We start from the raw sequence: 16237 nt of genomic DNA, 5'->3' as shown, positions 1-16237 counted from the left end.
CTTTGCTTATGAAAGTTTAAACAGCTGCTTAAGCGAGTAAAAAGGCTCCCACCTAGGCAGAATAACCTGTTGTACCCATTAAGAAGGTTTTACAAATCATCAGATTACTTATTCAGATGAAAGGAAAGCCACATTTGCTGCACAGCCTCTAACTATTCAATTATGTATGGAATAAGTTTGTCCACCAGGTCAATCAGGTTTTGTTTATTCCTTCAACAGGGGTCTTGACAGCATCAGCGTTAAGGCAGTTCCCAAAGGGATTGCTGAGCTTTTCAATAATGTATTTTTAAAAACACATATATATGAAATAGGCCATGACTTTTTCTTTAGGTTATTTTACAGCTTAGCTCCATGAATACAGAGTTCATTATCAAATGGACTGGGAAATTACAGGAGGTCACATCACATCCCTTAAAAAAAGAACAACATTACTCTTTGAGCTTTTACATATACTACTCCTTCTGCTTGGAATATTCCCCATCCAAACTCCATCCGCATAACCTTTAGCATGGTTACCTCTTCATGGTTAACTACTCATGGTATGGGAATAAGTTGGATCTCTCCAGAAAGCCATCCTTGGCCTCCCTGACGAGGGTGGTTATCCCCATCATACCACTCTGCTACCACATTATGGCACTTATTGCCTGTTACTGCAGTTACTGGTTAAACTGCCTGTCTCTACCATGAAACCCCAAGGGCTGTGAGGGCAAATTAATATACCAGCATATGTTAGGAGCTCAGTTACTTCCTGTAGAATCAATGAATAAGTTCTCCAAGTCACCCAAACTACACTTTTTCTTCTTTTTCTCCTTCTATCCAAACTTTAACAACTCTTGCCAATTTTATTTCCAAAATATTTCCTGAATCCTTCTCCACTTTTCCTACACTATTTCAACTGTCTCCGTTCAAATCCAGCTAATCTCCTGGCTGAATTTCCGTCTTTGCCCCTCGAACATATACAGTGGGTAGAGTGAACCAAAATGAAAAATCCACTGCTAACCCAACCTTTCAGTGACTCCCTGCTGTCAACAGGACAAAGCCCTTCAAGAGGTATGCCAGGCCTCTGTGATCAGTCCCTCCTGATGCGCCCTCCTATTTCTCAGTTCCTTACTTCTGCATAAGCTCTCCCCTCTCTAAAGAAGGCTAATACTGATTGAGGGTCAGAGAGGTAAAATAACCTACCAACCAAATGTAAGAGGCAGGATTTGAATTCTACAGGCTATGTTTCTAACCACACTGCTATGCTGCCCACCCAATGCTATTGCTACAACCCTGGTGCCTGACACACATCCCATATTCCATAAATGTATGTTGAATGAATGAATAAACAGTTGGGGGGAGGGAAGAATATAAAAAAAAACACCAAAATGTAAACTATCCAGTGGCTCTTATCCTGCTTTTCTCCTGTTTCTCAGAAAGTTTGGGGAATATTGCAAAACAACCTCTTCAAGATTTCCAGTGCACATTAGCACATTAAAGGCTTAAGAATTGCCTCAAAAAAAGGCATCTGTTTAACTTTTTTCAACAGAAGAGTTCCTAACTGTATTTGAACAGAGAATGTTTTTAAAAAAAAAAGAAAAAAAAAAGAAGAAAGAAAGAAAGAAAGAAAGAAAGAAAGAAAGAAAGAAAGAAAGAAAGAAAGAAAGAAAGGAAGAAAGAAAGGAAGGAAGGAAGAAAGAAAGAAAAGAACACCAACCAACACCCTTACTCTGTGACCGAGTGAAAGGGCTCCCACCGTTGTCTGTTACCATCTAAAAGTATATACTGCGCACTGTCAGTCTCATGATAATCTCCAAGTATTTTTTTTAAATAATGGAATTTTCAGGCTGGAAATGACCTTTGAGCTTTTCCAAACAAAATCCCCCATTCTACAGTTGAGGGATTAAGCGACCCAAGGTCACTCAGCTTATTAGTGGCAGAAATAAAACCAGAACCAAGGCCTGGCAACACCCACACAGTGGGTACTTTCTATCATGCCACACCAGTGATTCTCAATGTGCAGTGACCTCTGCCCCTCAGGGGACATTTGGCAATGCCTGGAGACATCTTTGACGGTCATGGCTATGGGGACGAGGGGAGAGGCCAGGGATGATGCTCAATATTCTACAATGTACATGATTGCCTCCCACGACAAAGACTTATCTGGCCCCAAACATCACTGGTGATGATGCAGAGAAACCCTGCCCCACGCTAAGCAAAAGAAAAAGCGACCTCTCCAGTGAACAGACTAGAGCTTTCATTTCAATGTTTCCGACCAGCCTGCATATTATATTTGAAATAATACTGGCATATGAAACTGAAATTGTTCTTTGAATCCCTGAAAATAACTGCTATTGGAAAGAGGCTTAGATTAAGAAAAGAAAAAAAAAAATTACCCCCATCAAGGCTTTACCAAAATGGGTTTGGATATTATCAACCAAAAAAAAAAAAAAAAAAAAAAAAACCCAAAACACTCTTCTTCTCCATACAATTCTCTCAGAAGAATTCTTGAATATACTAACATGTTAAAAATATTGCATTTACTAAGCAAGACCTCAGAATAAGGCCTAGGAAATCGCTGAGGAACAACAGCAATGGGCCAGCCCTAAAGGTAGCACGAGAGACCCTGCTCTCGGTGAGATTCTCCCACAGTGCCCTGTACCCCTGGTCCCAGGTAACTTCCACTCACGTCAGGTCAATTTGAGCACAACTTTCCTTCTGTGTCTGCTTGTTTGTCTGAGTGGGAGACCCTGGAGGCATCACAAACTAAGCCTGAGAAAGGACGATGTGGGGTAATGTCAGGACAGCGCCCCAGCTGCACTGGGGGCTGCACAGAGGATGCCTGCAGGCAGCCCATACTTTCCAAGAAAGCAGCTCACTCTCGGGAGTGTCTCCTGAGAGTTTCCCCATTGGGTTAATGTGCCATAGTTCTGTAAGATGTCATCAGTGGGGAAGCTGGTCAAAGGATACACCCAAGCTATCTGGACTATTTCTGAAACTTTTTGGGAATCTAAAATTATTTCCAAATAAAAAGTGTTTTTTAAATGACATGATTGGTAGTAGATCTTTTTTGGCTTTGTCTGTGGTCCTTTGCTAAAAAAGAAACACCTGATTACCTGATTAGTGAGAGTGAAGGTGTATGAACAGGGGCACAGGGGAAGAGGGCATCATAAAGTGTCACTTCTACTGAAGAAGTGCTGCCTCTACCAGATCCTCTTCCAAAGGGACAAGGAGGTAAACAGGAATGAGAGCCAAATCAGACTTGATGGAGAGAGGATGAGTAGGAGGAATGGACCAAGTGCAGGTGGGTTTCCCAAGTAACAACCCTCATCGGTGCTCTAAGGAAAGTGAGACAACAAGGGACAGTATATTTGAGAGTCTGTGCCTAAGAAAGTGATATCAGAAGAAAAAGCATGAGAGGGAGACACAAGTAATGCCTTAGTGGGTAGAGCACGACTTGAATCATGAATCAACAAAATCCCATGGGTTTAAATGCTATCCATCCAGCTAAAGTGTGCCTAGGCACAATGGAGTATCTTTGAGGTCAGGAAAGAAATGGGAGTCAGGAAATCTAGAGTCACATTCCAAATGTGTCCTATCACGCATTCATTGTGTCTCCTTGGACAAGTGACTCTTAGATTCAGTTTCCTCATCTGGAGGTCAGGGAATTGGTACTAAATTGCTAAGATCCTTACCTGTCTGTCTCTGCCTAGGACTATTCTAAGAGGTGGGATACTCTCTATTGATTTAATAAAAACTAAAACCTATTCATGGAGGGCAGCACGTTTCCTATGAATTTTCCAATGCAAATTAGCTCTTTAATAAATGGGAGTAGAATAATGTGGCTGTTTTAGTGCCAGGGAGGATCAGCTCAGAAGTCAAAGAGCTCTCGTTCCCACCCTCTCAGATGTATTCTCAACCATGGATATGCCTCACAGATACACTGATAAATCACTCTGAGAGACAGGAGTTCAAAGGCCTAATGTCTGAGCTTCCAGAGACCTACTTTCCCCTCCTAAAGGTGTTCAAGGTCTGCTGAATCCTGAAGAACACTTCCAAATCACAGAGGAGCCATTTCAGAAAAAGTAAGAATGGGGAGAGAATTCTGGGCCTGGAGGAGCCATCTTGTGGGGTTTTTAGGAAGAGAGTAGGATTTATGTCTATGATACCCTCATTCTGCCCTTTCACATACTGAAACCCAATAAAGTATGTGTGTGATTGGCATTTTTTAAAAGCTTGTGGTTAATTTAGTCAAAGCTTATCTCTGCATTATGTAATAGGGTTCTGAGATGTGTTAATGCTTCGTTCATCACATATATACTTTTCCAGAGCTGAAATCCAGCACATGTTGTCCGTAGATCTTGGGCCAAATGAGAAGGATTCTTTATGTGTTAAATGCTTTCCTTTCATCAAGGTGCTGTGCATGGATGAGTTGTAAGGGGCTCTGCTGGGTTTCAGCATTGAAGAATATCAGCCACTGCCTGAGTGTTAGCCCACTTTCAAGTCACACAGCATGCTCAGCTGGAAGCAGAATAATGGTCATTTCAACATATCTTCTTCATTTTTAGAAATAATTTCCACTGCAACTAGTTTGCTTAGCATTATTTAGCACTATTCTTCAGTATAATAAGGAGCAAGCTAGCAAGGATGTGTCAGGGGTAAGTTAGTCAACCTAAACTATCAAGACCAACATTTATGTCATTGTCAGCACACTAATAATTAAAAATAAAGTTGAATGATTTTACACAAGTTTGTCAGAGTTTAGGAGAGCGTCTCTCCCTCACTAGCCAATGAAAGAATGGGTCTTAGCTAATATTGAATCTCCATCATACATTTCCTTTCCTTCTTTCTTCATTCTAATTTTCTGCTCATTTATGAATAATACTATATAATTTAACCAAAACTGCTTCCTACTTAACCCCACCTCAAACTCCCCACCTCATGGTCTCTTTTCCTCTGTCCTCTTCACCTCTAGTTACTCACCTCAGCATTTACCTTTATCATAACCTTTATTTCACAGGGAACAGGAGAGGGGACCTGACAGCATGGAAACATCATTTTGAGATGGACTGCATTGCAAAAATGCAGAAGCAGAAAGAGAACAGAAGAAAAGATCAGGAGGGAAATAGCAAGGGACTGAATTAGAACAGTAAAGACACGACAGGAGTAAAGACAAGACAGGAACAGATTTTTTTTTTTTATGGGCTGAAAGTAGACTGAGTAGGATGTGGTTCCTGACTGTAGGACAGTAACAAAGAGGAGAGAATGAAAAATAACTTGAAGTTTCCAAACTGTGCTGATAGGTAAATACAGTTCCTTCAACAGGGACAAGAAACCAAGGTGAGGCGTCAGATGTGAGGTAGTTGATGGGCTCAAGTTTAGCCATACAGCCCATGGATAACTGATGTTCTAAATGGGCAGGAAAACTTCTGGATTTAAAAAGAATAGAAATTAAGAACATATTCCATTCATTTTCTTCTTTTATTCCTCTCTTCATTCTCCTGAAATAAAATATGTATTGAGAAGCTACTGCATGCCAAGCCCTGGGATAGGCATTAGGGAAAAAAGAAAAGAAAAAAAGTAAACAGAATGCTCATGGCATCTGCAGGCTCTGGTGGGAGATGACAGCATACCAATGGCAGAGTGGTGGGATGAGGGGAGGGCTCCCAGAGGAGGCTGTATTAGGGATGGACTGTGCTTACTCAGGTTCATTAACTCACCTAACACCTGGCGGGAAGAACACACACTCCCCACCTCTCTTCAAGGGCTAGATGTCCCCTGTGGTTCCAGGCAGGCTGTAAGGCAGATTTCCCCCCCCCCAAATACAGCCACATGGACTTCACTGCGCTCACCCACATTCCTTCTGGGGAAGTAATGCTGTGAGTTCTTTGTTCGTCTTCTATCTAGGTAACAAGGTATTTACAACTAACAAGGTATTTACAAATAACTCCTAGGGTAGGAGGGGCTTAGGATTATGTACTATCAGTTGTCTGGATGAGCAGGCTAGTTCCAGCCTAAGAGTGGGTGGCAAGGTGGGAGTGAGTTATTGGAACCTTAGTCTGAAACGGCCAGTGGGTGGCAGGGTCTGTGGCTAACAAGATATTTATAACTAACTCAGGATGCAACGTTATGGTAGAGGTAAAAGTTTAATTCTGATTCCTGAGACCTCTCTGGAATTGTCTATCACCCACCTGGAGAAGGTGCTACCCCTATAGAACACAGAGATTGAAGCATCTTGACAGAGATTAGGGTGTTTAAGATTCAGGCCAGCTCCACAATTCTCCTCCTAGGCACTTACCAAGGAGGAATTAAAATATATGGCCATAGGAAGACTTATACAAGAATGCTCACAGAAACCTTCTTTATAATGTCAAAAACTAGAAACTATCCAAATGTCCATCATCACTGGTGAATGGAAAAACACATTGTGGTCTAGCCACACAACAAAATATTACTTAGCAGTATAAAGGACTGCACAAAGGATACAACAACATGGATAAATCTCAAAAGCATTATGCTGAGTGAAAGCAGCTGGCCCAAAAGACTCCACTTATATGACTCCAACTATATGACATTCTACAGAAGAAAAAGCTATAGTCCCAGAAAGCAGATCAGTGGTGCCCAGGGGGCAGGGGAGTAGAGGAGGAGATGGTTTGCAAAGTGAAACAAGGGAACACTTGGGGTGATGAAAGTATTCTCTATTATGACTGTGCTTACATTACTGGATACATTTTTCAACACTCATTGAATTGTACACATAAACTTGGTAAATTTATTTTATGTAAATTATACATCAATAAAACAGATTAGAGACACAACCATGCAGGGCTGAGGGGTAGGCCCGAGCACGCTCAGCCAGAAGGTGCCAGTAGTTCCTGGGAAGCCCTGAGCCAGCACCACCTAAATCCTCCAGGTGCTGCGTCCCAAGATTGCCTCTGTTTTAACACTTTGCCCGCAGACCCTGCCACGCCCTGGGCATTACAGACTAAGGTTCCAAAAACACACTCTCACCTTGCCACCACTCTTAGGCCTGAACGGGCCTGCTCATCTAGACAACTGATAGTATATAAGCCTAGCCCCTCCCACTCTGTACTAGAAACCTTAAAATGGCAACATTTTATCCTGGAAGTACTGACCATGAGGATGACATTCTCAGGAGTCTGGCTACTCAGTACCTGGAAGGTGGACTCTTGGCTCTTCTGCTATTCTTAGTTTCCTAAAGACACAAGGCGCTGGATTTGTTTGTTTTCTCAATATTTAAAACTATAGTTTCTCTCTGGCTGTTTGACTCCCCGCGGTCCTACTGAGATCTTGCTTCTCCATTACCCCTGTGGTGTAACCCCAGGGTTGACGCATACCCAGGTCCAGGAAGCAGGTCACTTAGGAAGGGAGAAAAGAGTCCTGAACTTAAAACGAATCTTTACTGCAGCATAGCCCTTAAGTCTGAGAGAGGCCCTGAGTCAGGACACGTGCAGAAGGACTGTTTCTCCACCACTATGCGCTTGTTCCTTCATCCCACTGATCTTCTTAAGCAAAATACAAGTCTGAACTTCCCGAAGAGCTTTACTTTTAAGTGTTATTTTCAGAATTTCAATAACTACTAATAAAGAAGATTTGTACTAGAAACCTTATAAACACCATTTTTTGTACACTTGATGTCATAGGTAGTAAACTGACATGACATTCAGTGAGTGCCTGTGATGTGACAAACACAGTAGCAGGAGGCAAGCAGATGTGCATTATCTAATCCAGTCCTCACAATAATGCTGTTCCTTACATACTCCACCCCCTTCTTTGTAAATAAATTCTCTTAGAGTTAGAGAACAAGTAGTTTGCTGAAGTTATTTAAGCTTTAGCTAGTATAGAGTTTGAATATGCATCTGGGTCTATTTGAGTCCTATTCACAAGATCCTGGGTTTGAGTCCCTTCTTAGCCATTTACTAGCTGTAAGGACCTTAGGCAAGTGAGTTTCCCTCTAGGTTAATTCCCTCATCTGTAAAATGAAGAAAGTAGATCTACTTCACAGAGCTTTGAAAGGATGCGGTAAGATAAGTCACATGATAAGCATATTATCAACTACTGGTATGATCTCAAATGCGAAGCTGGCTCCAAATGCAAGAAATACAACACTTATGAACAAATACTACCCTCAACTTTCAGAGCTGGATTTCCACACAGTGGAACATATTCTGCCCTTCAGTTAGTTCTGCCTTCCTTCAGTCAATATAGTAAACTTTTGATGAAAAAAAATACATATATATGTATTTTTAATATATATATTAATATATATATAAAATGTCTGCCTTTAACGAGTCTATGCAGACCACCTCTGCAGACTCATCCTCTCTTTCCTAAACCGTCTCTAAAAACTGAAACTTGACCACAACACCTTATTCCCAGACAAGCCATTCCTCGCCTTCACTCACCTGCTGTGGATACTTGCTACCAAGGATTTCTGCTACGGTGTTGAAGGAATTAGCATCTGGGTAGTTCCTTGCCCCCATCTTCAGCTGAATAACAATTCTGCTCCCACGAGAAGCCATTCTTGACATCATCTCTGCATCTTCCACCGTAATACAAGCTGTTGGGATCTTTGGCACACCATCCTGATATTCCTGAATACCTGTGTGAGGACTTGAGAAAAGAAGCCACCAGGTTACCTTGAAAGTGGAAATGAACCAAAAATATTTTTTAAAAGCCTTTCACTGATCTCTGTTTGCATGTGAGGAATGGGAAGGGTGGGTAATATTGGTTTACTTGCTTTCGATGTGAATATAATTTTTCTTTTTGATAAAAATAACTTAGAAACTTTAATTTAATACTAATTTCACTGAAAACGTTACATGAAATTTATTTTGATAATTTGAATTATCCTTTAAAAAGCTGTAAATTGCCTCAAACTCAGTGCCTTCATGACCAAGAGGTGAACACATGTGTTTGAGGAGACAAAGCCTATGGAGGTTGCAGACCAGAAGGGCCACACATCTAGAAGAAAACTGGCCCAGATACACCCAGCTTTCTGGTCACTGACTGCCTCAAGAGCTACTCTTTTCCCACCCAAACACAGAGGTCTGCATATGTAGCCCACTGTGCACAAAAACCATAGAACAACGTCTGGGAAATGTTTGGATTCCCAGGAAGAAAAGTGCCAAATAAACCCAGGTCTGTGATTTCACTGCCACAGGAAAAAGAAAACTATTATAACTGCAATTTAAGGGGAAATATCATCCCAACTGGTCAAGTTTTTTCTGCTAATTTCCAGGTGCTTCCTACATCACTAGAAACACTTGTAATTAAAGTTGATATTAATCTACTGTTGATTCAACCTCTGCCCATGCTAACTGAGTTTATCAAATTCATTTTCTAAAACTTCTCTTTCAAGCTGTCCCCTGAGGTACAGCTCCAAACCCACTCCCACCACAACTTCCTCAGGACCACAGCTTCTGAGCGCTCACCATATCCTATCAGTCTATTCCTATCTTCTGTGGAAGCACAAGCTAACAGCTTCCCTTTGCAAATTAATTTCTCTTTTTATACTTCCATATTTATTTCATATTGTCTCATATTCAGAGAAAAGCCTTTTTATTCCTTTCAGCCACAACACATTTCTCTCCTGGTGAAGCGACTCCAATCTTCACATGTGTAAACATGATGATCCAGTCTTATCACTGCTTTCTTGGTGTGACTGTGTTGCTGTGACTGTGCATCAGGTGACTATTTACTGACTTAGAGAAATTGCATGGCAAGGTGCTTAAGAATAGAGGTTCTGGAGCAAGACTGTCTGGGTTCAAATCCAGGCTGTGCCATTTACTGCTAACTGGCCTTGGGCAACTTACGCATCTTTGCTTCAGTGGCTTCAGCTATGACTGGAGGTGGTAATTGTAATACCTATTTCATAGTTATTTTGAAAACTTAGTTAATTTATACAGATAAATCGCTCACCCTGGAACATAGCAAGCACTTAATACATGTTAAATATTTATGATACTAACATCTATTACATTAACCCTGCAGAGAGAGACTATATAATCTCAAGTCCTCAGGACCATCTAAGTACATCCTTTATGGACATTTCTTAAGTGCTGACTGAAAATCATATTCCTCATAAGAGAGAGACAAGTGACTTATAAATCTAAAACTTACAAAGCAGAAACCCTGAATCTGAATCCCCGTTCTGAAATATGCCTAATCCACTCTAACTTTCCATTTACGGCTATGGAGTCATATAACCTAGGTCAAATCCTGGCTCTACCATTCTCTAGCTGCCTGACACCTAGCAACTTAGATTACCTCTCCATTTCTGAGTTTTCACATCTGAAAAGTGGAGAATAATATTAGCATTAACCTCATAAGATTTTTATAAGGAATAAAAGAGATAGTATATGTAAAGGATTTTAAAGTGCTTGGCACATAGTCATTACTCAGTAAACATTAGTTATTATTATTTCTGCAGTGTTAATTTTTGCCACTGAGTTGGTAGAGTGATTAATGACCAAAAGTATTTTGAAACATGTAGGAAGACAATCTAAATATTTATTATTGATATTACCTTACGTGATGTCTAGGAGTCAACAAACTCTCCTTGTTCTCAGGCTCTCTGACTCAAAAGGAGGTCAGTGTAACACTATTTAATAGGCTCTTTTAAATAATGTTTCTAAACAAATTGGTACTAATACGCTACATGTAAGAGTTCTTAATTTGGGGACAGTGAATTGGGCATACACCCATAGCTCCACTGAGGAAAATAGCATTTTCTTAATTCAAGACATAAGAAGCTTCTAATTTGTTTCTACAATTAAGCATGTTCTCTAGTGGAGTATTCAGCATTGTTTAGTAGAAGTAGGCAGAACGAAGACTCAACCGTTTTATTTCGAGTCCTGTATTTTCACTGTCAGTTGTCCTACAGGAGATGATCAGCAACCTGACCCCATTTAGAAGCCTAACCTGCAATTTCACAATAGCAAAGGGTAACCTACAAGGAAGCCATAAAAAATCAAAACAAGAACATTTAAGGATTAATGCCAATCCTTCACAAAGTCTCTGAAAAAATACAAGAGGAGGGAACAATTTTCCAACTTATTCTTCACGACCACTATTACTAATAACAAAACCAGACACAGACACTACAAGAAAACTAGAGACCAGTATCTCTTATGAATATAAATGCATAAAAAATCAACAAAATAGAACAAACTGATACAGCAACATATGAATTTTACACCATGACCAAGTGGGATTTACTCCAGGAACACAAGGGTGATTTAAAATCAAAAAATCAATCAATGCAGTATATTCTAATAATATTCTAATAATATAATAAAGGACAAAAACCACATGAACATCTCAATAGATGCTGATGAAGTCTCTGACAAAATCTAATACTCTTTCATAATAAAAACCCTCAACAAACTAAGAATGGAAAGGAACTTCCATAACCTAATAAAAGGTATCTATGAAAAACCCACAACTAACATCATACTTAGTGGTGGAAGACTGAATGCTTTTCTCCTGTGATCAGAAACAAGACGAGGATGTCTGCTCTGTCCACTTCCATTTAATGTTGTACTGGAAATTCTTGCCAGGAAAATCAGACAAGAAAAAGAAATCTAGGTTGGAAACAAAGACATAAAACTCTCTCTGTTCACAGATGGTCAAGTATATAGAAAATCCTAAGGAATCCACACACACATAAAAAATCTGTTAGAACTAATTAACAAGTTCAACAAGGTTGCAGGATACAATATCAATATACAAAAATCAATCGTACAGTAGTAATAAAAAATACAATATAGTAGCAATACAGTAGCAATGAACAATTTGAAAATTAAGTTAACAATTGCATTTCCATTAGCAACAAAAAAAATAAAGTACTACAAATAAATTTAACAAAAGTGCAGGGACCCCCCAGTGCTGCAGTGGTTAAGAATCTGCCTGCCAATGCAGGGGACACAGGTTCGATCCCTGGGCCGGGAAGATCCCACATGCCATGGATCAAATAAGCCTGTGCACCACAACTACTGAGCCTGTGCTCTAGAGCCCTTGAGCCACAACTATTGAGCACACGTGCTGCACCTACTGAAGCCTGAGCAGCTAGAGTCCGTGCTCTGCAACAAGAAGCCACCTCAATGAGAAGCCCTCAAACCGTAATGAAGAGTAGCCCCTGCTCATCACAACTAGAGAAAGCCTGCATACAGCAACGAAGACCCAACAAAGCCAACAAATAAATAAATTTATAAAAATAAATAAATTTAAAAAACATACTACAAATCTATAGTAATTACAAGAATGGTACTGGTATAAGGATAGACTCACAGATCAATCAAATAGAACTGAGAATCCAGAAATAAACTTTATAAGAATGGTCAATTCATTTTCAATGAGAGGGCCAAGATAATTCAATGGGGATAAAAAATTATTTCCACAAATGGTGCTGGGGCCAATCATATACCCACATGAAAAAGAATGAAATTGCAACATTACATCACTCACAAAAAAAACAAAAACCAAAAACCAAAAAACAAAACAAAAATACAATTCAAAATGAAATACAGACCTAAATGTAAGAGCTAAAACTATAAAACTTCATGACCTTAGGTAAGGAAATTGTTTCTTAGATACAATACCAAAATCATAAGCAACAAAAGGAAAAAAGAGACATTGAACCATCAAAATGTTAAACTTTGTTATTTCAAAAGCCACCATCAAAAAGTGAAAAAACAATCCACAGAATGGGAGAAAGCTTTTGCAAATCATATATCTGTATCTAAATATATAAACAGCTCTTAAAACTCAATAACAAAAAGGCAACCCAATTTAAAAATGGGTGAAGAGGGCTTCCTAGATGGCACAGTGGTTAAGAATCTGCCTGCCAATACAGGGGACATGGGTTCAAGCCCTGCTCCAGGAAGATCCCACATGCCGTGGAGCAACTAAGCCCATGTGCCACAACTATTGAGACTGCGCTTTAGAGCCTGTGAGCCACAACTATTGAGCCCATGTGTCGCAACTACTGAAGCCCACGCGCCTAGAGCCTGTGCTCCACGACAAGAGAAGCCACGGCAATGAGGAGCCCGCGCACCACAGGAAGAGTAGCCCCCGCTCGCCGCAACTAAAGAAAGCCCGCATGCAGCAATGAAGACCCAACACAGCCAGTAAATAAATAAATAAATGAATACATAAATAAATAAATTTATTTTAAAAAAAATGGGTGAAGAATTTAAATAGACAGTTCTCCAAATAAGATATACAAATGGATAATAAGCATGTGGAAAGATGCTGAACATCATTAGCCACAAGGGAAATGCAAATTAAAGGCACAATGAAATGCCACTTCGCATAGGATGGCTACGATAAAAAAGACAGGTAAAAACAAGCACTGGTAAGAATGTGGGAAAATTTGAACCCTTGTGCATTGCTGGTGTGAATGTAAAATGGTGTGGCCATTTTGGGAAAACAACTTGACAGTTCCTCAAAAAGTAAAACATGTAGCTACCATACAACCCACAATTCTACTCCTAGGTATATACTCAAGAGAAATGAAAATATATGTTTACACAAAAACTGGCACACAAATGTTTACAGCATTATTCAGAATAGTCCAAAGGTGGAAACAACCCTAATGTCCACCAACTGATGAGTGGATAAACAAATATGGTATATCTATACAATGGAATATTATTCAGCAATAAAAAAAATAATGTCCTGAAACATGCTACAATATGAATGAACCTTGAAAACATTATCCTAAGCAAAAGAAGTCAGTCACATAAGACCACATGTTGTAAAATTCCCATTTATAAGAAATGTTCAGAATAGGCAAATTCATAGAGGCAGAAAGTAAATTCTAGGTTGCCTTGCACTATTGGAAGGCAGAGGGAAATGGGGAGTGAATGCTAACAGTTAGGGACTTCTTTTCAGAATGATGAAAATGTTCTAAAACTAGACAGTGATGGTGTTTCCACAAATCTTTGAATATACTAAAAAACACCAAACTGTGTGTGTTAAAATGGTGAATTGTGAATTTACCCCAATAAAACTTCTTATATAAAAAATCAAAATAAAAATCTTAAGGTTCCAGATTTCTCTTTAAGGGGAAAATCCTGGTATCTTTTTCATTCAAAAATCATGCTTCCATGGCTCTGGTTTATGAGATGTATGAAAACAAAGCCTGCTGTCTCTGTGCTTGCAAGAGAGTATACCCAAAATATAAAATGAATGTGGAAACTCTAAGTCTTAAATCAGCTTTTCAAATTTTACTAAATTTCTTGTGTATGTTGTGTAAAGTGATATAATTTGTTTTTTTTAAGAACTTTTATTGAGATACAGTTAACAGACAATAAACTGCATATATTTAGAGTGTTCAATTTGGTTTTTTTTTTTACTAGTAATGTATATATGGCAATCCCGATCTCCCGATTTAAAGTGATATAATTTGAAGTCAGCTGAACACTATCTTTTAACTACATAAAAGAGTGCAAGGTTTAAACAAATAAGTTTGACATTTCCCACCTGACTGCCACACATCAAACTCCCTTAATGCCAGTCATTTTTGACTAGCTCTTTAGAAAAGATACCAGGCACTTTGTTTCTGAGCACTTCAAAATCTGCAAAGCTCAAATCAACCACTGAAAGTGGGTGTCAGCTTGTGATGTTAAATATCCAACAAGAGGAAAATTATGCATCCTTACTGTGGAATATGTAGGTTTTCACAGGGGCACAGAATACACTGACTAAAGTAAAAATTATTCACAACACAATGAAGTCTTGGAATGTTTCCTAAAGAAAGAGTCTAGAGGTGGGAATGACTGTGAGGACTGGGAAGTTTTGAAGCTATAGCCTTTTGTTTCTATGAGAGTTTTTTTTTAAACTTCCTTATTAAGAAGGTTAAAAGAGCACCCATTATGTTTATTAGAAAGGCTTGTTTGTTCCAAAACTCAGTTTGAAAATAACTCTCTTGGAAAAATTACAATTGAATTTATTAATTTTTTTTAGATCCAGCACTTTAAGAATAAATTCATCTCAGACTTTTATACTGTCATTAACAACAAGACTACATTGATCTCAGGCATTTATACTATCATTAAGAACACAAAAGCCAAAGGATGCATTTGCACCATAATTTCACAGAAAAAGCAAACAATGAAATATTTCCAACTCCCACAGGTTAAAAAAAATGAAAACAAAACAAAAAAAAAGAACTTGATCAAGAGAGGAGGTAAGACTAAATTTCATTCCTAATTTATGTAATTCAGTTGAAATGGCAGAAGAGAGAAGAAAAAGTCAAATTCTTACATTCTATTCCATATTGATGACAGACTCCACATGAACAAAACATGTTTAATATCGTATTCACGGGCAGATCTCAGTAAGGAGACCATTACAGACACAGCATCGGAGAGATGCACCTTCTTCCAAAACAGAGGAACCCAGCCAGCTCCACAAGAGTGTGAGACAGAAGGAAGATGGTCAAAATGTGTAGAGGGATTTTTTAATATCCACAGTATATAGGGAGGGCTTTTGGTTAATTTCTCTAAGACACAAAAATGTAAAGAAGATTTAAAGATATAAGGAGGTAACTGCGTGTAAAATAAATATAAGAGAGAATTCAATATACCTAAAAAAATTATATTTAATATTTTGTTATCTAGAAACTATTGCATAAATACTAGTTTTGTTATTATTAGATACTTTGTAACCTAAAGTAAACATCAAAAATATATTTGTTCCTTTTTTTCCTTTCTGATCTTGTTCTTCTGTATAAGTTATAATTTTCTGCTAATGTAGTTATTCCATCATCTTAATTTGTTTTTTTTCTTATATTCTCCTCCAATCTTTACAATTGCTAAAAGAAAGACGTGCTTATGTATTAAAAGTAAGATGAAAACCTACCTTGGATAACAAAAATGTTACAACAGATAATTTCTTTAATAAAAATGATAATAATGATAAAGATATGGAGCAACATAAAAATCACTGAATAATGAGGACCGTTAACTTTAACCAACAAAATGTTCTGTCCATTTTACTAACTAAATAATGTTTTTAGTTTACACCTCAATGGGAAACATTTCTGATTAACTGGACTGGAAAATATTTCAAGATCATCTAACCCAAGATCACTGTCTTCTCAGTCAGAAATATCCTAAGTTTCTATTATTAACTATGTTAAACAAAGTCAATCTCTCATTACCCTCACAGCCCAACATCCTCTTATTAGAACAGAACTGAAGATATCACTCATAGCACATGCTATAGACTG

At 38.6% G+C, this 16237-nt stretch overlaps 1 protein-coding gene across 5 annotated transcripts in view; it reads right to left on the bottom strand.

The window, feature by feature from the left end:
- CPQ (carboxypeptidase Q) overlaps positions 1 to 16237 on the bottom strand; it is a 514519-nt gene that overhangs the window by 260484 nt on the left and 237798 nt on the right. For all 5 annotated transcript variants that reach the window (XM_057734219.1, XM_057734220.1, XM_057734216.1 and 2 more), the window contains exon 4: positions 8406 to 8613. In XM_057734219.1, coding sequence (XP_057590202.1) covers positions 8406 to 8613 — 208 coding nt within the window. The remainder of the gene's footprint in view (positions 1 to 8405; positions 8614 to 16237) is intronic.

Source organism: Hippopotamus amphibius, chromosome 5, assembly GCF_030028045.1.
Source record: "Hippopotamus amphibius kiboko isolate mHipAmp2 chromosome 5, mHipAmp2.hap2, whole genome shotgun sequence".
Lineage (NCBI taxonomy): Eukaryota > Metazoa > Chordata > Mammalia > Artiodactyla > Hippopotamidae > Hippopotamus > Hippopotamus amphibius.
The sequence above is the reverse complement of the archived record's forward strand: the minus strand, read 5'-3'. Positions and strand labels throughout refer to the sequence as shown.